General features: G+C 42.9%; 1 protein-coding gene across 1 annotated transcript in view; it reads right to left on the bottom strand.

Moving 5' to 3' along the window:
- LOC126156710 (protein phosphatase PHLPP-like protein) overlaps window positions 1–23,713 on the bottom strand; it is a 384,170-nt gene that overhangs the window by 17,853 nt on the left and 342,604 nt on the right. Inside the window, exons 14-15 of the mRNA XM_049916328.1 lie at window positions 15,636–15,827; window positions 2,407–2,632 (exon numbers count right to left, since the gene is read on the bottom strand). Of these exons, the coding sequence (XP_049772285.1) occupies window positions 2,407–2,632; window positions 15,636–15,827 (418 nt within the window). The remainder of the gene's footprint in view (window positions 1–2,406; window positions 2,633–15,635; window positions 15,828–23,713) is intronic.

Raw genomic sequence — 23,713 nt, forward strand, 5'->3', positions numbered from 1 at the left:
TCCTCAGTGCTGAACTTTGAGATGTACGATATGCCAGGGGCATCCAACATCTGGATCTTCAACAGCCTGTAGACTGTGTTCTTCCTGCTAAGGCATATGAACAATTCTTGTTCTTCCTTGTTAAATATATCGTGTAGCACTATGGATTTTGTCTCACCAGTGTGATTGTAAACAGCAGCAAAAGGCTGGATGACCAGGCTGTCTTAGGTCTGGAAATGCCATCTGATGCAGCTGAGCAGCCTCAAATCCATTACATTTCATGCAGTTCTACTTAATAACCTATACTGCATGCTCATGAAATGAATATCCTATCATGGTTAAGCAGAATACTTTCAGTTAATTTAGTACATGTAACAACTGAAATATCAAAGGCAGATTAATGACAAATGACAAGTGTAAACAAGTCTCCAGGGCATTACATTGCTATTTAGGATACAATGGATTCAATATGTCAAAGCCTTCTATGAATAAGCACAATATACAACTACATAGGATACAATGGAGACAGTGAATCAAAGCATGAAGTTATTGGGTTGTACCTGGCTAGCTGTTGAACATAAATGTTCATTAATAACTCAAAAATTAAAAATTTTCAGACATATGTGCATATGAATATTTTTCTTGTTTTGGTGTACTAAAATGTCCCTGAAGGCAAAAATCAAACAATGGAAAATCCAGGATGGAATGTAACAGTGTTATGGGAAGGAAAGTTGCTACTCACCACATATGTGGTGGAGATGCTGAATCACAAATAGGCACAACAAAAAGACTCGCACAATTATAGCTTTCAGCCATTAAGGCCTTTGTCAACAATAAATACATTTACACACAAGCACACAAACGCAACTCACACGCATGTGTGTAAGTTGAGATTGCATGTGTGTGTTTGTGTTTGTGTGTGTGTATGTGTGTGTGTGTATGACAAAGGCCTTAATGGCCAAAAGCTATAATTGTGCAAGTCTTTTAGTTGTGTCTATCTGTGACTCAGCATCTCTGCTATATGGTGAGTAGCAACTTTCCTTCTCATAAAATGTCACTGAAGTCTGTCAAAATATTTTCACTCACTCTGTTTCTAGCTAGACTGAAAAGTGATTGCCTTGTTAAAGATTTTCCTTACTTTACTCAACAGCCTTAAAACAGCTTTGAATAATGACAGTTTGACAGAACTGAAACTTATTACTGAGCAACTGGGTAGATATGTACACTGATATATGTTAGCATTATGTAAATGACAAGTACAGATAGTGTGAATTTATATTGCAACCACCCAATTACCAACAACCTGACATACTAATGTAACCACTATCACATAGGCCATTACCATATATGTCTCTTCAGATCCAGAGGAAGCTGCTAAATATCCAAAGCATTCAAGGCATTTAATGAATTCTCAACAAAAGTAGAAGAGACTTCTTAACAGAAATAAATACGAATCTGTTGTCATTGGGAATGTTAAAACGCTTAAAAGGAGAAAGTTATTTTTAACCTAAGTTCAGTGTTAACTGTTTCAAAATGAATGACATAAAAAAGTTAATGTTTTACTAAGTTCAAGTTTCACATATTGTAAACAATTTTTAGGTGTAGTACTACTTCTAGTTGAACCAAAAACAGTTTTTTAACAGTAAAAGTTAAACATTTTCAGGTTAGTAAAAATCATGGAGTATTTCAACCGTATATTGAAAATGATGTAATTGGATGGACAAAAAACATGCTTACCAATAAGTAAATGTGCAGTTGCATTGTTAAAGATTTTACTTACATACTTTATTCAACCCTTCTACCAGAATAACAAGCCACTGGCTCCGAAAGTTAGCACATTTACTTAACCTATATTCTCCTGCTGCTGCTTGTTGAGTACATTTTTTATCTGTCCAATTACATTATGTTTTCAAAAATTGATTATTTTCATTGTTATGTATTAAGAATGGAAATTTAAGATACTTTGGATATACATGTTAAGAAAACAATTGAGGCAGTCTGATATTCAGTCAGTAAGTATGAAATCTATAGGATAACTTCCCATTTTACACACGTATTTTGTTTGAAATATGAACTACACAGACATGAAAAGAAAAACCTTTATAATAGCAAACAAATTGTGCAGAGGCTCTTTAAACTGATAGGAGTATTTATAATGGCATTCGTATGAAGAAGGAGCTATACTTACCCATCTGCATTGGCAACTAAATAAAATACAAAATAAAGTGCTGTACCAAATAGTTAAATGAGTAAGTCATACTGAAAATTAGCAAAAAAATGCACTACAAATGTAACATTATCTTGGTAAATATAAAGTAAAAAATCTTGGATGTAACAACTACCAGAATACTGGATTTTTGGAAACATATTTACTTTCAAATGTGTTCACATGGCATTGGAAGGCAGTGGCTAAGTCACAGTACTTACATTTGGATTACCAGTAGCTTTAGATTTTTCTTTCTGTGCAAGAACAATTCCTTCAGACTGTCTACAAAGCACTGCTTTAGCCTCCCCAACACTAGCGACTCTCATGACATACCGGGTGTTACTTGGTATGAATCCATTTCCGCCTTGATTAGAGTTTCCTCTCATTTTGGTGATATGACAGAGTGTAGCACAAACACCATTCTTCTGCCCCTTTTCTTTCAGTTCACTGTTTAACAAAGAAAATTTAGTTTTACCAATTAATGTATTTTTTTAAACTGGAAGTGATGACTATGAATCTTATAATAATCAAGGAAGTAATATTGACAGAAATGTTATTGTGGAATTAAATGCCTTTCTCAGACTGCAATAGTATAATTTTTTCTTGTTTTGGTTTTATTTACTGCCCCATTTTATTTCTCTCTCTCTCTTACTGCTATATGATTTTTGATTGGTTTAATTTATGATAGAAAATGTTTGAATAGCCTTTTGTGCACTTACTGATACCCCTCAATACGATTCTGTGACTTAGATTGTTCTAAATACTATTTTGCAGTGCCTCACACAATTCCGATAATACATGCTGTGTACACTGTCAGTGATCACCAATCAGACAGCATTCTGATTCTCACACTATGTTCCGTGCACTGACCACAATCCACAAAAATTATTGAGTTTCTCTGTTAGAGTTTTGCATTTCCTTTGTATGGCAATGCTCCAGTTATATTAATAATGATATCAGTTCTGAAACAGTGATCTAGCAACAGTGCTTTTGATTACTAAACAAAACATCTTGGGTTCCAGGTTCAGAGCCAGCCACTGCTTACATTTTGAAAAAAAAAAAAAAAAAATCTTCAGCAATGGCAGCTGAACACTCCTGGCATAAGAAATCACCCTCTCTCTGCCAAAGACCTTGTCAAAGAGGGTGGAGGAGAGGACAGAAATGCAGGGCAGTCTCTTGCCCATGGAGTGGGAAACTGACTCTTTAAGATGGAAGAATCAGCGATGATCAGTGGCATGAGGATGCAGAAGGTAATGGAAACTACTTCATTAAAGACACATAATGTATATCCATGGGGCATGTAGTCTGTAATTGAGGAAGTGTCATCATAATCTCTCAATCCCAGGGGATTGGAATGACTCCTTACCCTCTCCCTTAAAACCCAAATCCTTTCGTCTTTCCCTCTCCTTCCCTCTTTCCTGACGAGGCAACCGTTGGTTGTGAAAGCTAGAATTTTGTGCGTATGTTTGTGTGTCTTTCGACCTGCCAGCGCTTTTGTTTGGTAAGTCTCATCATCTTTCTTTTATACATATATATATATATATAAATTTTTTTTTTCAATATCCACATCTTAGCAAACTTCCAATGTATCTCATCACTCTTCTGTACTTCAGTATCTTCCTTCCTGCAAAACTGATTCTTCTGTATGATTCTCTTGTACTTTTCATCATTACTAAAGTATAATGTGAGTCTGTCTGCTCCTGGGAGTGCCTTACAATCCAGTATCTGATTTTAGAATCTCTGTGTGACCACAATGTAATATAGCTGGAATCTTCCCATGTCTCCAGGTCTTTTCCAAGGATACCTCCTCCTCTTGTTATTCTTGAACATAGTGTTCACTATTACCATCTGAAATTGCAATAAGGAATATCATATTGCAATAAGGAATATCATAATAGTCTGTTCAGCCGAAGAGAAGTGGACATCTCCAAAAAGGGCAACCACAGATGCTGCACAGTCAGAAATAGACACAAGGAAGGCAATTCCATGGGTAGCAAAAGAAATACTTCAATTGTTCCACAAAAGGAAGAAGTACAAAAATGTTTAGAGAAAGACAGGAATACAGAAATATTATCTGCATAGGATTGAAATAAATATGAAGTGCAGGAAAGCCAAAGTGAAATGGCTGCAGGAAAAATGTAAAGAAATTGAAAAAGAAATGATCATTGGAAGAACTGACTCAGCACACAGGAAAAACAACCTTCAGTAAAATTAAAACCAAGGATGGTAACACCAAGAGCGCAATGGGAATCCCAGTGTTAAAGGCAGAATAAAGAGTAGATAGGTGGAAAGAGTATATTGATGGTCTCTATGAGGGGGAGGACTTATCTGGTGCTTGATAGAAGAAGAACCTGGAGTTGATAAGGAAGACGTAGGGGATCCGGTGTTAAGACTCAGATTTTAAAATAACTCTGGAAGTCTTGAGATCAAATAAAGCAGAAGGAATAGATAACATTCTATCAGAATCATTGGTGGAAATGGGAACCAAATGACTATACAAGTTGGTGTGCAGAATTTATGAGACTGGTTATGTGCTTTCAGACTTTCTGAAAAATATCATCCACACAATTCCAAAGATAACATGGGCTTAAGGTGCAAAAACTACTGCAAAATCAGCTTAACATATCATGCATTCAAGCTGATGAGAAGAAGAATATACTGGAGAATGGTAAAGATGAAGAGCAGTTTGGCTTTAGGAAAGGTAAAGGCAAGAGTGGCAGTTCTGACTTTGTGCTTCATAATGGAAGCAATACTGAAGAGAAATCAAGTTATGCTCGTACGATTTGTGGATCCAGAAAAAATGTTAAACAATATGAAATGGAGCAAAGATGTTTGAAATTCTGAGAGAAATAGGAGTAACCCACAGGGAAGGATGGATGATATACGATATGTACAAGAACCAAGATAGAACAGTAAGACTGGAAGACCAAGTATGATGTGCTCAAATTAAAAAGAATTTGAGGCAGAGATGCAGTCTTTTGCCCCTATTATTTAATCTATGCATAGAAGAAGCAATGATAGAAATAAAAGAAAGTTCAAGAGTGGGAGTAAAATTCAGGGTGAAAGGATATCAATGACAAGATTTAAAGGTGATATTACTATCCCCAGAGAAAGTGAATATGGATTAAGAGTAAACCAGAAAAAGACAAAAGTAATGGGAAGTAAAAGAAACAGGAAAAGCGAGAAACTTAACATAAAAATTGGTGATCATGAAGTAAGGGAATTCTGTTGCCTTGGAATCAAAATAACTAATGATGGATGGAGCAAGAAGGACCTAAAAAGCAGACTTGTACAAGCAAAAAGTGCATTCCTGACTAATAGAAGTTTACTGGCCTTAATTTGAGGAATAAATTTCTGAGAATGTACATTTTGAGCACAGAATTGAATGATAGTGAATCACAGATAGTGGGAAAACCAGAACAGAGGAGAATCAAAGCATCTGCATGTGGTGCTACAGAAGAATGTTTGAAATTAGGTGGACTGATAAGATAAGGAATGAGGAGGTTCTCCACAGAATTGCCAAAGAAAGGAACATTTTGAAAACACTGACAAGAAGGACAGGATTGGAGGACATGTTAAGACCGCAAGGAATAAACTCCTTGGAATTAGAGGGTCTGTAGAGGATGAAAACTGTACGGGGTACAGGGACTGGAACACATTCAACAAATTATTGAGGAAGTGGGGTGTAAGTGCTACTTTGAAATGATGAGGCTGTCGTAGGAGAGGAATTTGTGGTGGGGCTTATGAAGCCAGCCAGAAAAATTATGGTTAAAAAAAATAAAAAGGGGGATTTGCTCCATGTGATGTGTTTGATGTTATTGTATTTCTCATGCATTATATTTGATCTACACATTGCTTTTCTCAATACTACTGACAACTAATATTTCATTTTACTGAATCATATGGTTAATATTGGGTTCACATTATAAACAAAAAAGATAATAGAAACGAAAATTCAAGGTATACAAAAATGGTAAAAGCAGCTCTACTTTCCAGAGTACGAGGGTGAGTCAATTATTATCTACAATTTAGTTATATTTTCGTTTATTTTGGTAGTACTGTCGTTTTGCATTGATGACAAATGCTTTGTTTATTTGTTGTTATATCTTTGCAATTTTCAAGCTGCTAGGCTAGTGTCATTATCGCTGCCATGCTGTTAATCACAGCTGCTCTGCGCTGTCTATTTGCACCAAAGAAGAGCAACATTCAGTGATCCATTTTTTGTTGTCGGAAGGTGTGTCAGATTCAGCTAAACTGGTGGCTGTCCGACCTTTGCTTAACGTGATTCAGAAGACTGAAGACCTTCAGTTGAGCAACAATAACTTTATTGCGAGCGTGTATCTGACGATGCCCGCCATGCATGGACAGATCGGAGCTATAAAATTTGCTTCCGGCCTATACAGAGGATCCTTAATCCTCGGAAACTTCTGTAGCTAGGAGAGAAAACAGTACTCGTTCACACAAGTCAGGAGGCATCGAACTACTCTAACTCAAAAAACAAGGAATAATAATAATAAACAGAACGTATATAAAAGCTAGAAAACACAGCGCCTCTAGAGGCTGGGCGTGGAACTACACAAACGTCGCCTAAAGTAATTACGACCGCACACCACTGCACTGACACACGCGCACAGCACACACACACACACACACACACACACACACACACACACACACACACACCGGCGAACTTGAATTAGCGCGCGGCAGCGTCGCTATATCAGTCCCCCAGGCGGAAGCGGAGCGTCGGCGTCGAGATACCACGCCGGAAAGTGCACCCGACGTCCAGAACGGGTCGTCCTCGTCGGAGGAGGAGGAACAACATCAGGAGGCAGATGTTGTGCTGCGTTGGGCGGCAGATGTTGAAGAGCCGGCGCCGGAGATGTGGCGTCAGTGTCTGGAACAGCGGTAGGTGGATGCCTACGATGAGGTGCCGCTAGTGGGGTGTCAGGAAAAACATACGAAGGTTTAACCCGATTCAACACAACAGTCGTGGTTTTGCCGTTCACTAGGATATCCATGGTGTGGGCACTGCGCCGTAGCACTTCATATGGTCCAGAATAAGGAGCTTGTAGAGGCGGTTTAACGCCCTCAGTGCGGAGCATGACATGACGACAGTGTTCCAGGTCCTGGTGCACGATAGTGGGTGGCTTGCCATGACGTGTGGCTTTCGGAGGGTGAATCTTTGATACATGGTCCCTCAATCGTCGCAAGAAATCCGGCTGGCCAGCAGCAACTGTCTCTGTGGCATCGGCGTCTACAAAGTCCCCAGGAAGGCGCAATGTTTCTCCATAAACTAGTTCTGCAACTGACGACCCCAGGTCTGGTTTGAAAGTCGTCCGTAAGCCTAACAAGACCACTGGTAGTGCAGTTGTCCAGGTTTCTTCGTGGCACATCAGCGCGGCCTTCAAACAACGGTGCCAGCGTTTGATCATTCCGTTGCTTGCTGGGTGATAACTTATGGTCTTATGGTGGGTGTAACCACAAAACTTGGCCAGCTGTGAGAACAGGTCTGATTCAAATTGCCGTCCGCGGTCAGTGGTAATATGTAGTGGGCATCCAAGTCTTGCCAACGAAGTCATTGCAAAAGCGGAAGCTAATGTGTCTGCTGTGATATTATCCACCAGCACTGCCTCCGGCCAACGTGTAAAATGGTCGATCATTGTAAACAGATATCTTTGCCAGTTCGAAGGTGGAAGTGGTCCGACTACATCTAAATGAACGTGGGCAAAGCGGGCGGTGGTATCCGGAAAATCGCCGATCGGTGCATGTACATGGCGGTTAATCTTGCAGCGTTGGCACTGAAGACAAGATCGGACCCACTCGCGGCAGTCTTTTTGCATGCCTGGCCACACGAAACGTTTCGATACTAGGCAGAATGTCGGGCGTACCCCGGGATGGCACAATCCATGTACTATATCAAAGGCTTGTCTTCTAAAAGCCGGCGTCAGAAAGGGACGAGGCTGGCCACGAGAAACGTTGCAGTATAGCTGTGTATCTTCCCCTGGAACATAAACGAGTTTCAGTTGCAATGCGGAAGCCGTGTCTTTAACATAGGCAAGGAGTTCTTCGTCGTCTCTCTGTGCCTGTGCCAGTGCAGGAAAGTCTATGGTACTGGAAACACTGCTGATCTGTGAAAGGCAATCCGCAACAATGTTGTCGATCCCAGAAATGTGTCTAATGTCGGTAGTAAACTGGGCCACGAACTCCAGGTGATGAAATTGACAGGGAGAGCAGATGACACTATTCCGACGGAAGGCGAACGTGAGTGGCTTGTGGTCTGTATATATCGTGAAAGTTCGCGCTTCCAAATTGGGGGCGAAAATATTTCACTGCCTGGTATACCGCCAGGAGCTCACGGTCATATGTGCTCCATTTTCTCTGTGCAGGCGAAAGCTTGTGGGAATAATACGCCAGTGGCTGCCATGTGTTGTCAGAACATTGTTGTAACGCGGCACCGATCGCCGTCTGGCTCGCATCTACGACAATTGCTAATGGCGCGTCGAGCCGTGGGTGTGCGAGAAGCGCCGCGTCGGCCATGCTCCTCTTTGTTGCCTCGAACGCAGAACACATGTCCTCAGTCCACTGTATCAGAGACTTGCTGTTTACTTTAGGGCCTGATAATGCCGCCGTCAAAGGTTCCTGCAGCTCCGCAGCATGAGGAAGGTGCCGTCGATAAAAATTGAGCATCCCCAAAAAATGATGTAATTCTTTGATCGTAGTTGGTCGGGGTAGCTGCAAGATAGCGTCCACCTTATCGGACAGAGGAAGAGAGCCTTCAGCAGAAATCTTATGGCCGAGAAATGTCACCTCTGACTGCCCAAAAACACACTTGTCCACGTTCAAGGCGACACCGTAACGCTCCAATCGCTCGAAAATCTCTCGCAGATGTTGTCAGTGTTGTTCGTGGTCAGCAGAGAACACTAACACATCGTCCAGGTAGGCAAAACAGAATGGCAGCCCCTGGAGAACCGAGTCTATAAACCTTTGCCAGGTCTGAGTGGCATTGCGTAAACCAAAAGTCATAAATTTGCTTTCAAATAAACCGAAAGGCGTTATTATTGCAGTCTTTGGAATGTCGTCATTGGCCACCGGAATCTGTGTATACGCTTTAGCGCAGTCCAGAACTGTGAACACCGTGGAACCATGTAAAGCGTGATTATAATCCCTCAGTAACGGAACGGGATATCTGTCCGGCACTGTTCGCGCGTTAAGCGCACGGTAGTCACCGCATGGGCACCAAGCTCCACCCTTCTTCGGCACAAGATGTAATGTGGAGGACCACGGGCTCTTAGATGGCCGCATTATGCCCTCACGAATCATAGCATCAAATTCTGCCTTCGCTATCTTCAATCGGTCCGGAGCGAGACGCCTAGGTCGGCATGCTACTGTGGGACCATCAGTCGTTTGAATGTAATGCACCGTGTCATGTGGTATGCACCTGGGAGCGCCGGGCGGCCTGGCCAAGTTCGGATAGTTAAGCAGTAATTCAGTGTACTCACCCTCCGTAGCATGGACCAACTTGGCACTGTGCGTTGCGGTGTTGCGACGGAAACCCGTGACTGCTAAGCCAGTGACACTGTCTACCAAGCGTGCATTCGCGACGTCCGGCAGCAGGTGGTAGTGCGCGAGGAGATCAGCCCCGACGATTGCCTCCATGACGTCAGCCACTGTAAAATTCCACTCATACGCGTGACGTAGGCCAAGATTAAGCTCCATCCTCTGTGTGCCATATGTTGCGATGGAAGAATTGTTGGCAGCCGTCAGACGGAAGGCAGTTGGCAGCCGGCAATGATGTATGGCTGTTCGTGGTATGATACTCAGGTCCGACCCAGTGTCAATTAAAAACTTTACGCCAGAACTCCTATCGGTAACGAACAGGTGCTTGGAGGATAACTGGCAGTCGGTTGCGCCTATTGTTGACCGCCGGTGGCGTTTGGGTGCGAGCATGGCGATGTGCACTTCCTTGCCTGATCACCGAATCGTCGGTGGTACCAGCACAGTGGTACCTCGCCTTGTGGAGTGGTAGTACCGCCGGAAGATCTGCTTCTCGAACGCCGCCGTCTGTATCGGCTTCTTCTATTACTGTTGTCGTCACATGCCAGCAGCGCACTGACCTGGGCGCACAAAAGCTCAACCTTGGCAGCGAGAGAATCATGGTCGGCTCGTGCTACAGACGCGGTACTGTTTGCAGTGTTGTCCAATGCTGCGACTGTACTGACCGGAGACGGTGTGATCGCGTCCTGAATCCAGTCTGCTAGCTGCGCCACGTCATCCAGCGGCATGTCCGTTTGTGAGGCGATTATGGCTTTTATTTGCGGCGGCAACCTACTGCTCCACAGCATTCTAAGCAGACTGTCTGGCACAGTAACGGTGTCAACTTTGCTGCGTAGATGTCGCAGGTATTGAGAAGGCTTCCTGTCGCCAATTTCTTCCTGTGTCAGAACCTGATGTATCCGGTCCTCTTGTGACGCGGCCACCCGTCGAATCAACTCTGATTTTAGCCTGGCATAAGCTCCAGCCTTGGGCGGTGCTGTGATTATGTCCTGCACCTCGGCTGTATAATGTTGGTTGAGTTGGCTCACAATCAGCGCAAATTTAGTTGCTTCAACCGTTATTCCAGCGCAGTTAAAACTTGCCTCTGCCTGCGCGAACCAGAGTAACGGGTTGTCGGGCCAGAACGGCGGCAAACGAACTGCAATCCTGGAGACTGCCTGCTGTTCGGTCATTATGTGTTCGTTACTTACGTAGCTCATGACTGCCTCTTCTTAATCACGTCGGTCTCTGCTTGGATCACGTCGGGATCACCACTTGTCGGATTCAGCTAAACTGGTGGCTGTCTGACCTTTGCTTAACGTGATTCAGACGACTGAAGACCTTCAGTTGAGCAACAATAACTTTATTACGAGCGCATATCTGACGATGCCCGGCATGCATGGACAGATCGGAGCTATAAAATTTGCTTCCGGCCTGTACAGAGGATCCTTAATCCTCGGAAACTTCCGTAGCTAGGAGAGAAAACAGTACTCGTCCACACAAGTCAGGAGGCATCGAACTACTCTAACTCGAAAAACAAGGAATAATAATAATAAACAGAACATATATAAAAGCTAGAAAATACAGCGCCTCTAGAGGCTGGGCGCGGAACTACACAAACGTCGCGTAAAGTAATTACGACCGCACACCACTGCACTGACACATGCACACAGCACACACACACACCGGCGAACTTGAATTAGCGCGCGGCAGTGTCGCTACAGGTGTATCAGTGGCTGAAATTCATTGAAGACTTTTGGTACAGTGCCGGAGCAGTGTTTTGCAACAATGGAGTGTCTATGAATGGATTTAAAAATTCCAAAATGGTCGCACAAATGTTATGCACGATGAAGGAGCCAGAGGACCGTTTATTGCCACAAATGAAGAAACCATTGAGCGTTCACGTGAAATGATTGTCTTAGACAGACAATTAACTATTGACGAAGTGGCACATCATCTGCAAATTAGTCACTGTTCTGCCTTCAAAACCATCCACAACAGACTTGGGTTTCATAAAGTTTGTGCAAGATGGGTCCCAAGACAAGTCACACAGTTGCATAAACAAACGCACTTGGACATCTGCAGAAAACATTTGGATCGCTATGGTAATGAATGGGACAATTTCTTAGACAGGATCATTACTCGTGACAAAACATGGATCCATCATTATGAGCTTGAGAGTGAACGGCAGAGTATGGAATGGAAACTTTCAAACTTGCCATGCAAGAAAAAGTTCAAGACCCAACTGTCTGCAGGAAAACTGATGCTTACAGTTTTTTGGGACACGCAAGGTCCAGTACTGGAACATTATGGGAAAAGGGGCACAACAATAAACAGTGTACATTACAGTGAGATGCTTACTGTCAGGCTAAAGCCTGCAATTCGAAGCAAATGCCAAGCATTGCTGTCAAAAGTTATTGTGTTGTTGTTGCACGATAATGCCCGTCCGCATACTGCTTCCCACACTGCTGAAACGCTCCAGACACTCAAATATGAAGTACTGGATCATCCTCCATATATTCCTGATCTTGGCCCTTCTATCACTTGTTTGGTCCACTCAAACAGGCATTAAGGGGCCGTCGATTTGCCTCGGAAGAAGCAGTGAAAGAAGCAGTGCATTCCTGGCTCACAGCTCAACTGAGAACCTTCTTTTATGAGTGCATCAGGAAGCTTGTACAATGATGGACCAAGTGTGTTGAAACACAAGGAGACTATGTCAAAAAATGATGTTCTTATAAGTTTCCTATTTGATTACAATAAAATTTTATAACTACTCTGAGGATAATAATTGACTTATCCTTGTACTAAGTCTGAGGTTGCTAATGGAGAAAGATGGGCTGAAAATGTCAAATATTTTACTTCCAGATATAATTATGGAAAGACAAGGCAATAACATTAAGAGAAAGTTATCAAGGTTTCGACGGCTGAGTGAGATGTAATATTCGAAACTGACAGTAAACAGCGGAGTGAAACTGACAGTAAACAGTGGGGTGCAGCTTAACAAGGCCAGTTTCTTGATAAATAGTGCAGTATTATGATGAAGAACTGTCAGAAGGTCATACAATGGAGTAATGGTAGTAGTAATGAAGAGAAGTAGTAGAAGAAAGTAGGAGGAGTGGGAAGTGTATTTACAAATAATAGTAACAGAGTGAGGGCACCATTTGAGAACAGCCTCTCTTTGGGGTCAAACAACAGTAGATACTAGCAATTTTGAATAAAAAAAAATTACACATACTTTTGGGCTGATGATGTTATGACTTTCACACGTTTGCAAGTAGTTTCTCTAACAATTTTCTCATTGTGTAGTTACTTTGTTGAGTTTTAAATTATTGTTGCTGTTGTTGTGGTCTTCAGTCCAGAGACTGGTTTGATGCAGCTCTCCATGCTACTCTATCCTGTGCAAGCCCCATAGTCTCCAAATAACTACTGCAATCTACATCCCTCTGAAATGGAAATGTCGTGTGACGAGGGCCTCCCGTCGGGTAGACCGTACGCCTGGTGCAAGTCTTTCGATTTGACGCCACTTCAGCGACTTGCTCGTCGATGGGGATGAAATGATGATGTTTGGGACAACACAACACCCAGTCCCTGAGCGGAGAAAATCTCCGACCCAGCCGGGAATCGAACCCGGGCCCTTTGGATTGACAGTCTGTCGCGCTGACCACTCAGCTACATCCCTCTGAATCTAGCATATGCATCTCTTGGTCTCCCTCTACAATTTTTACCCTCCATGCTTCTCTCCAGTACTAAATTGGTGATCCCTTGATGCCTCAGAAAGTGTCCTACCAACCAAGCCCTTATTCTAGTCATGTAGTGCCACAAATTTCTCTTCTCCCCAATTCTATTCAGTACCTCCTCATTAGTTACATGATCTATCCATCCAATCTTCAGCATTCTTGTGTAGCATCACATTTTGAAAGCTTTCCATGTTTTACTTCCATATATGGCTACACTCCATACAGATACTTTCAGAAAAGACTTCCTGACATTTAAATCTATACTCAGTGTTAACAAATTCTTCAGAAACGTTTTCCTTGCCATAGCCAGTCTAAATTTTATATCCTTTCTACTATGGCCATCATCAGTTATTTTGCTCCCCAAATAGCAAAACTTACTACTTTAAGTGTCTCATTTCCTAATCTAATAACCTCAGCATCACCTGATTTAATTTGACTAATCCCATTATCCTAATTTTCTTTTGTTGATGTTCATGTTTACCCTCCTTATTTTAAATTAAGATAATTAACCGTGAAATATTTATGTTTTTAATGTATATTTAAAGAATTGTGTACACCTGTGTATAAATATTATAAACTATTTCTTATATTCATTTTGTTGGTATTATCCCAACCCTCCTTATTTTAAATTAAGATAATTAACCGTGAAATATTTATGTTTTTAATGTATATTTAAAGAATTGTGTACACCTGTGTATAAATATTATAAACTATTTCTTATATTCATTTTCTTGGTATTATCCCAAAGAGTTTGTGGTTACATTCTTTTCCAATGATAGCATACATCACAACTTACAAGGGTGGTTCAATAAGTAATGCCCAACATTTTATTTAAAAGTCATTAATATACATGGACAAATGTCCTTGTTGGTGATTCACACTTGATGTTTGTTCTGTGCGCTGGTGAAGTTTTGAACCATTCTGGAAGATGGCAGAGCCATAGTACAGTGTCAAAATGATGTCTACATACAACTCACATTACAAGCAGTGTGCTGTTATTGAATTCTTGTGTGCAGAAAAATAAACCATGGTGAACATCCATAAACGTTTGTGTGCACTGTATGGCTATGCTGCAATTGATAGGAGAACGGTTGGGCGATGGCTAAAGAAAGTTACAGCCTCAGGAAATTCAGAAACAGAACTCCATGATCAGCCATACTCGGGACGTCATGACACAGCCACTGCTCCAGACTTTCTGAATCATGGGGATGCCATTATTCATGCTGACTAGCACATCACAACTTGATAATTGGCTCTATAGTTGTCAGTCAGTATTGGAAATGCATCTCCAATGATCAAGACTCTTGGATATTCAAAGAGGTGTTCACGATGGGTTCCACGAATGCTCACAGTAGACCTCAAGATTCAAAGAAAGGCCATTTCATCTGAATTGTTGGAGCATTTTGAGACTGAAAGAGAGGCCTTTCTGTCATGAATTGTTAAGGGGACAATAGCTGGGTGCACCACTTTGTGCCAGAAACAAAAAGGCAATCCTTGGAGTGGCATCATCCTCATTCACCACAAAAGAAGAAATTCAAGACGACTCCCTCTGCCAGAAAAGTCATGGTGACAGTCTTCTGGGATTGTTATGGCATTGTTTTCATGGATGTGATGCCAAGAGGCTCGACGATCCATTCAGAGGCATAGATGAAGACTGAATAAACTCAAGAACAATTTCCGACATGTTCAATTGGACAAGAATCCATCAGAAATCTTGCTCCAACATGATAATGCATGCCAACACAGAAGTCTGAGAACCTGGGAACACATCGCCAAATTGGGTTGGACATCATTGCCTCATCCACCCTACAGTCCAGACCTGGCACCCTTGGTTTTTCCATCTCTTTGGGCTGCTTTAAGATTCTCTACAGGGAACACACTTTGAAGATGATGAGAGTGTCAGTCATGCAGTGAAAACATGGCTATGCCTACAGGACAAGAGCTTTTACCTGCAAGAAATGCATGCTCTTCCACAACGTTGGTGTACAACCATAGAACATGATGGAAACTATGTAGAAAAATAAGACATGAACAAGACATATTGTCACCAAATTTTGACTCTTAACAACAAATATGTTCTGAGAAAAAAAATGTGGGGCATTACTTATTGAAGGACCCTCATAGTTTACAGGGAATTTGTTTGTAGGAAGCATTACAGATATCATTTACAAGCTTACCGGTGTGCAGACAACATTGTGTACTTCATATATTCATTTGCTGTTTCTTTAACAGTTCTTTCCTCCAGTAATATTCGTGGCACTGCTTTGGTTAGAATAACTGGTAACTCATTAGTATTTCCTCCATCAAACATGCCAAATAGGCCCTCAGTATTGCAGAATGCCGGTAGTCGAATCTGGCTTATGTAAAGTCTGAAACATATAACATTTCTTATACATGAACTCATTCATATATACTTCACCAGCTCATATCAGAAGTGTATGAGCACTGATGTTTGATCAAACCAGTTGCCAGGTTTCAAAATGGAAAAACAGTTATACAAAACATTTAAAAATATAAAGGTAAAAATATTCAGAAGCAAGATATAGGTAATATTGAGTATTCTGTTGTATTTAAATCTTTGATTGGTATCAAGCAACTGGGTTCTATTGACAAATCTCTTTTACATAATTCAGTCCCTCAACTATATTGTAAACTATGCAATTGAAGACTTTTTTTGCCTTTGTAATGGGAAATTTCGTTTTTAGGTGGTTAAACTAGCTGAAACTATGGTAATTTTAGAGCAGGAACAGAATAGAAACTACCATATTAAATCAAGTAGAAAATCTGGAGAGGAAATTTAATTTGTAAGGTCATAAAGGCTTCATCTTTTGTTAAAATATTTATGATAACAACAAATGTCCCTGATGAAAACTGAGTATGTAGTGAATGGAATTGGATACAGCCAGGAGACACTGCCCAACTGGCTGAGGGTGTTGACTGTGAATTCACAAAAACTACAGAAAGCCGACAACAGTGATGGACAGACAATGAAGACAACAAGTTGGGAGAGTGAATCAAATCGAGAGCCTAGATGTAGCAATATCAGGAACCAAACAACAGTGAGTGCATCAAACAATATGAGATGTAGCAGGAACATGACTGAGGTCTGACCCCTGTGCCACTAACTTTATAGTGTAGCCATGAGCACCGAAGACTGGCACAGAGGGCGTGGCCCGTGAATAGTGCTGAGGTGGTAAAAGCAGCACTCACAAATTTTAGGAGTGGTGCCTAATGGGTGTCATCTACATCCATGTGTTCTGGCAGGCTTTCAAAATTGTTAGGTGAGGATACCTGATTCCTGCTTTCAAAATGAGCACGTAGGGCCTGAAGTGCACTGGATGATGTTTTGCAAGGTGAACCAGGGGCATAATTGGTGTGCTGGTGGAGGAGCCCGACAGCTGGGAGAAGGAACGTCTGATGTTGGCCAATGTGCTGGAGAATGGTGGTGAGGGAATGGATGGATGCTGTGGTGAGGTCTCTACCTCCATACCTGCACCCACAGAAACTGCTGGCAGTGCCCTGGATTGTTGTTGTTGGTTGGTTGTTTTGGGGAAGACCAGACAGCGAGGTCATCGGTCTCATCGGATTAGGGAAGGACAGGTAAGGAAGTCGGCCGTGCCCTTTGAAAGGAACCATCCCGGCATTTGCCTGGAGCGATTTAGGGAAATCACGGAAAACCTAAATCAGGATGGAGTGCCCTGGAGTGCAAATTGTACCTGTGTAGTTGAGGGATTTGCAAGGGTGGATACTCCAACTCTTGAGTGAACCATTGATGTTGGTGGAGCCAGTAGTTGGTTGGTGTGCCAAATCCCTTTGACACGGTGCAACTCAAACTTCGGGGGGAGGGGGGGGGGGGGGGACACCCTTAGAATTCCAGGTGTGCAGAGGAACATTGTTTAAAGAAGCTCCTAATAAATTAATGGTGAGTTGGGTGGGGGTAGCCTCTCAGCTGAGCTATATACCAGCACTAAGCAGTAGTTTAACCACAGTTTTTGAACATCAATAATTATGGAATAATATTCGTGGAATTAACACACTTTGAAATTTATAGTTTTTTTAAAATTTGTGATTTATATAACTCAACAAATTCAGTTTCAATGTTAGTTTAAAAATGTAGAATACCCTGTGATTTTATGAAATTCCTGAAATTCCCTGAGATTTCCATGATTTTTCCAGGTAAAATGTAATTCCCTGAGAATTCCAAGTTCTCAGGTTTTCCAGAAAAATTGTTATCCTGTTGGAGTGTCAACTGTCATAAGGCACCACCCATGTGTGGTCACCACCATAGCTGGCATCCATGAAGGTTTTGCTCCATGTGAACATCCTCAGACAGCTGAACCTGAGGTATCATCAAGTACATTAGGTCTGAGGTTTTGGCGGCTGTGGTGCCAGGAGATGGAGCAGAGTACACAGCTGTCATCCATGGAGGAGCTTCGCCAGGCTGTGGTTCTGGACAGGTAGGTTCTGTAGGTACTCAGGAACACAGCCATGGTGGTGGTGGATGCATCCACTGCTGTCAACATTTGTTATTTAAATGTTCACACCTTCTGCTCCACTTCACTATTGGAGGATGAGTGAAAAGATGGGCTAAGCTGGAGTGGACATGGTTAACTGTTCCAGGTACCTCTGTAAGATTGATAGGGCAGAAGAGACTGCAAAGGGAAAACATTTGTATTTATACAAGCCAAAGGGTGTACTGATGACCGTAATGTGTTGTGATTCCTCATCTAGTGGGATCTGTAAATAAGCATCAGCAAGGTCTGTTTTAGAAAAATATTCACCACCGACAAGCTTTAGGAGGAGGTCCTCTGGTCATGCAATGGATACGTTTTCATGTGTGCATGGGCATTGAGGTCGATCCAAAATCCCCGCAGGTGTGGAGAGAGCCATTTGGCTTCTTAACCACTACCAGGAGTGTGCCCCAAGCACTACTTTTGACAGGTTCGATCCCCCGGCTTCATGAAGGTGATCTAGTTCAAGCTTAATGGCTGTATGTTGGGAGACCAGGAGTGGATGTGCCAAAAAGAAACAGGCACTGCATCTGGACATTCAGAAATATGCACCTCAAAATTGGTGGCACACCCTAGGACAGCTTTGAATAGACACATGAAAGAGGCACTAAGATCATCAAGCTCCTGGAATGAAAACATGTCTGAGATGACCTGAACTCCATCCACGATGGAGAAACCAAAAGGGAGAAGGCAGCCAGGCTGAAAACGTTGCCAACTGAGTGACTACTGACAACAAACGGCATTATGACCACGTAACCCTCTTGTATGCTGACGTAGTTATGAACTGACCTCTGAGAGGAACTGAGCTGTCACCATATACAACCAACTTTCAGGATGGCAAAGCCAATGCTGAGTAACCCAGATGAGCATATGTTGGGAGGTTCATTGGGGAAACTGTTGCACCCATGGCTACAGTGGAAACAAATGTTCCTATGTGCACTTGTGAGGTTAATACACAACTTGGTGGCAGTAGGGCTGCCCTAGGGAACAATGGTGTGGAGTTCAAGCACCATCTCTTGATACAAGCATGGAGTGGGGTTTGACTGTCCCAATGCTTGATGTCAGACAGTCTGGAGATGCTCTATCCTTTCCACCATGAGTGCTGTGTGCCCAGCAATCTGGACAGTCTGCACACTGACACATCATAAAACAGTCAGGAGAAGATGGGAGACCCTGCTGCATACACTGATGTGGTGTGAATGGCTGCTCAGAGGCCATTGACACATCTGTAAGTCACAAGTCACGACATTGCTGATGGGACAAGGACTTCACACGCTTGGTGGTGATGGAAATGTTTCTGCCTGGTGATGAACCATAAACCGTTCATTTGCTGCTTATGCAATCTCAAAAAGGTGTGCAATTTTCAAAATACTGTCCAAGGAATGATTGTCTAGCTTGAGGGCTGCAGTGCATGCTTCTGAATTGGGCACCAATTGGATCACCATGTCTTGATCAAGGATTCTGCATATGAGATTTTGCAGGAGGGGGTTTGCACAACTGAAATCACCATATCGGCTCAGCCCATGCAAATCTGTCGGCTATGAGTGATATGACTGATCCGGTTACTTGTGGTATTGATGGGACTAAAAGAGTGACATGACCACTTGGAATCATTGTGAATAATAGTTTTACAGCAACAAACACATCTCCCTGAATGTGAGTGCAACTGGATTAAAGAGGAGAACCTACTTCTTTAGCAAGAAAAATGTCTCCAGGGAAGTCCACAAAAGCTGGAGGAACTGCTGAAGAGCGCCATCAGAAAAGTAAAAATGATCCAAATGCTGTTTCAGCTGCTGCAAATACATGTCTTAATCTTCTTTAGTGTCATTCAAAGGCAGAAACAGGAGTGCACAGGGCTTTGCCTGGGAAGCGACCACAGCCTGGGTGGGTTGTGAACCCCGATGCTGCATGCATTCTGACAAAAATAGAATTTCCTGGCATAACAAGTTGATTTTCTGCTGTAACAGCTGTTGCAATTGCTGCTGCAGAAGAAGCTGCTGCTGGTGCTGTTCTATAAATTGCACAAGTTTTGCCTCCATAAGACACTGCTAACTTCTACCCTTGTCATCAATCACACTAACTGTAATTGGACGCAACCAGAAGATGCTGGCTGACTGCATCAACAGTGAGTTGCTGAAAATGATGGAAATATGACAACAGCAATGGATAGACAATGAAGACAACATGGAGAATGAGAAATCTGGAGAGTGAACCAAAGCAAGAGCCTGGATGTAACAGTATCAGGAACCAAACAATGGTAAGTACAATGTACTCATACAATATGAGAGCGCATTTGGGATGTGACTGAGGTCCAAGCCACTGCACTGCTAGTTTTATAGTGTGGCTGTGAGCACTGATAGGCTGACATAGGATGCATGGCTCGCACGTAGTGTTGGAGAAGTGACCGCAGCACTTGCAAATTTTAGGAATGCTGTCTAGGTGCTGTCATCTTGGGCTACGCATTCTGGTGGGCTTTCAAAATCATTGGGCTAGCATACCAGTAGATGTTGTCCAAAATTACTGAAATTATGAATTTGTAAAAAGATACATTCTTATTTTTTGATGATTGAGCATATTGATATATTTAGTATCGCTGCTGGTGGACACTGAGATGGATGCAGAGGAGTTGGCATGGGTATCATAGCAGAATAATACAGAACATTGTCATGAAGGGTGAGTACAAAGAGTGGCATGGGCAGTATCCTTAGTACAATGAGTGACATGGACAGTGCCACTGATCCAGGTGCTTACCTGTTGGTTGGAACTGGGCATGCAGGCAGTCATAACACTGATTTCAACACCTACAGACCCAGCTTTAGCTTTGCATAGTGCTATGTTCCACATGCTCTGATGTCAATCACTCGTGCTGGTTGTGTTGTGTATTTCTTTGTACTCATTCTCTAAATGGTATTTGGTATCTATGCTCCTCATAAATTTGAGTTCAGCTCCAAATTGTAGTTGAGCCACTATCGGCTAGCATAGTTACATTCGTACTGACAGTGACAATTACATTATCATAACTGTGCTGATAGTGGCCCAGCCACTGGAAGAGAAGTTTGATTCCCTGGCTTCCCTGCTGTCCCCAATGCCATTCACCGGTTCTGACAAGGCTACAGAAAGGTGGGAGACTTATCTGCACCAGCTCTTGCTGCACTGTCAAGTAAGGTGTATCTTTCATTCAATTGCTAATGCTGCCTTGTTGTTGTCCAGTAGTGTGAGTTTATATTAAATCATTCAGAAGCTGAAGCCCTCTACTGACCCTGAGAAACTTACGTTTGATGAATTTTGTCAGTTGCTCATGCAGTATTTTGGTTGTCCAACACATGTGACAGTGCCACAGTTGCAGTTTAACCAGCACCAAAAGCACCCTGGGCAATCACATGCAGTGCTGATTACTGACCCACAAGGTCTCTTGTGAAAGAGTTATTTTGAGTGTCTCCAATGTGCTACCTCATAAGCGGACTCGGTGATGAGCGAAGTTTCGCATGGTTGTTCACGATTGAAGTGCAGAAGTCTGTGTTTACCTCATTCTGTGACAATGCCTTATGAGTTTCCTGAATATGTACCAGGTAATGTTGGCCAAACATGTAGCATGGTGCAACATTTCAATGGGTGCCAATCATGGGGTCTTTTGAATTTGTTGCACCCCCAGTTGCATGCCTCAGATCATTGTCATCCGTCATGTTTTTGTCACAGGACTATTATGTATGCCCAGTCTTTCAGCTGGCAGCTGGGGTGGCTGCTGGATGTTGTGGAGGGCCACAAAAGTAGGCAGTTGTTTGTGATGGATGTCAGTTGGGAGCAGCTGATCTATCATTCTAATCAGTTGTGGCTGAGAGGCTGTGACCTGCTGGACCTATGATGGTTGGTTGGGTTAAAAGGGGGGAGGGGGGAGAGAAAGGGACCAAACTGCTTGGTCATCAGTTCCTTGTACCTATTAAAACAATTCCACAAGGGAAAGAAAAAATTAACAAGACATACGATACCGACAGGATGGAAAAACCACAAGAATGACAGAAGAGCAACAAACACTACAAGGACCAAAATAGGACACAAAAACCACAGCTATAGAAGCAAGAAAAAGGTAGAAGAGATTAAAACAAGAGAGCAGATGACCATGGCTGGCTGACCACGAGAATAAAAAGGATAAGCCAGCCACTCTGCAACACATTAAAATCTCCAGATCTCCAGCCTAAAAGCAGTAGGGGAGAGAAAACAGAGGAACAAAGGACAATTGGTAAAACTTAGATAGAAGGATATAACCCCCCCCCCTCCCCCTCATGCATAAAACATAAAACTAAAATAGCCGATAAGGTGTTGTCTGCTAAAATTGATGGTAACGAGTCCGGTAAATGAAGGTTATGATGCAGAGCAGTCAGAGAAGAACGCTTAAAATTATAGGGGCCACTGTTAACCAGGTGCTACACCGACACTGAGGTGGGTCTTCACAGTGCAGGAGGTAGCTGTGGGTCATCCAAGCATGCCCAATGCGGAGCCAGCAGAGAATCACAGAGTTTCTGTGAGAGGCCCGCATGCCGCATGGAGGACTTCCACACATTCATAGTCTCCTTAATGGCACGCAGTGTGTTGTGCATACTGAGATTATGCCATTACGTCTCCCAAAGCTGAAAAACCTCATGTCGTAATACTGAATGCAGGTCAGTTACAGGGATGCTGATCTCCAGAAGTGATTTCATTGTAGCCTGTTTGGCCAGCCTGTCAGCAAGTTCATTGCCTGGGATTCTGACGTGACCTGGAATCCAGACAAACACCACTGAACGACTGGACTGTTCCAGGCCATAGATGGACTCCTGAATGGTCACTACCCAAGGATGGCGAGGGTAGCACTGGTCGATAGCTTGTAGGCTGCTCAAGGAGTCAGTACAGAGGAGAAACGACTCACCAGGGCGTAAGTGGATGTGCTCAAGAGCATGAGATATGGCTGCCAGCTCTGCAGTGAAAACACTGCAGCCATCTGGCAAAGAGTGCTGTTGAGTATGCCCTCTGTGAACACAGGTGAAGCCAACATGACCATCAGCCATCGAGCCATTGATGTAAACAGTTTCAGAGCCCCAGGACATGCCAAAAATCGAGAGGAAGTGACAGTGGAAAACCGCGGGTTAACTGAGTCCTTGGGGCCTTGCGAAAGCTCCAGACAAAGCTTCAGCCTGGGTTTACACCATGGAGGTGTATGTGAATGGACCTCGAGTAGAGGTGGTAAAGGGAAGGACTCCAGTTCAGACAGAAGGGATTGGATGCGAACCGCAATTGTAAGCCCTGACCTGTGAGCCGAGGGGGAAGATGGGAAAAGGAGATAGTAATTTGGATGGTCAGGAGAGCTATGAATGTGTGCAACGTAACTAGTGAGCAGTTGTGCATGTCTGATCTGCAGTGGAGGGACTCCAGCCTCCACCACTATGCTGGTCACCAGACTCGACCTAAAAGCTCCTGTCACAAGTCAAACTCCGCAGTGGTGCACTAGGTCAAATAAACGCAATGCTGAGGGCGTCACCAAACCATAAAACACACTCTCATAATCAAGGCACAATTGAACAAGGGCTTTGTAGAACTGCAGCAGCGTAGAACGATGTGCACCCCAGTTGGTGCTGCTCAGGCAGCGGAGGGCATTGAGGTGCTGCCAGCACTTCCGCTTAAGCTGACGAAGATGAGGAAGCCAAGTCAATTGAGTCCTAAAAATTGATATGTCTCCACTACCGTGAGTGGATTGTCATTAAGGTAAAGTT

Source organism: Schistocerca cancellata, chromosome 2, assembly GCF_023864275.1.
Source record: "Schistocerca cancellata isolate TAMUIC-IGC-003103 chromosome 2, iqSchCanc2.1, whole genome shotgun sequence".
NCBI classification, from domain to species: Eukaryota; Metazoa; Arthropoda; class Insecta; order Orthoptera; family Acrididae; genus Schistocerca; species Schistocerca cancellata.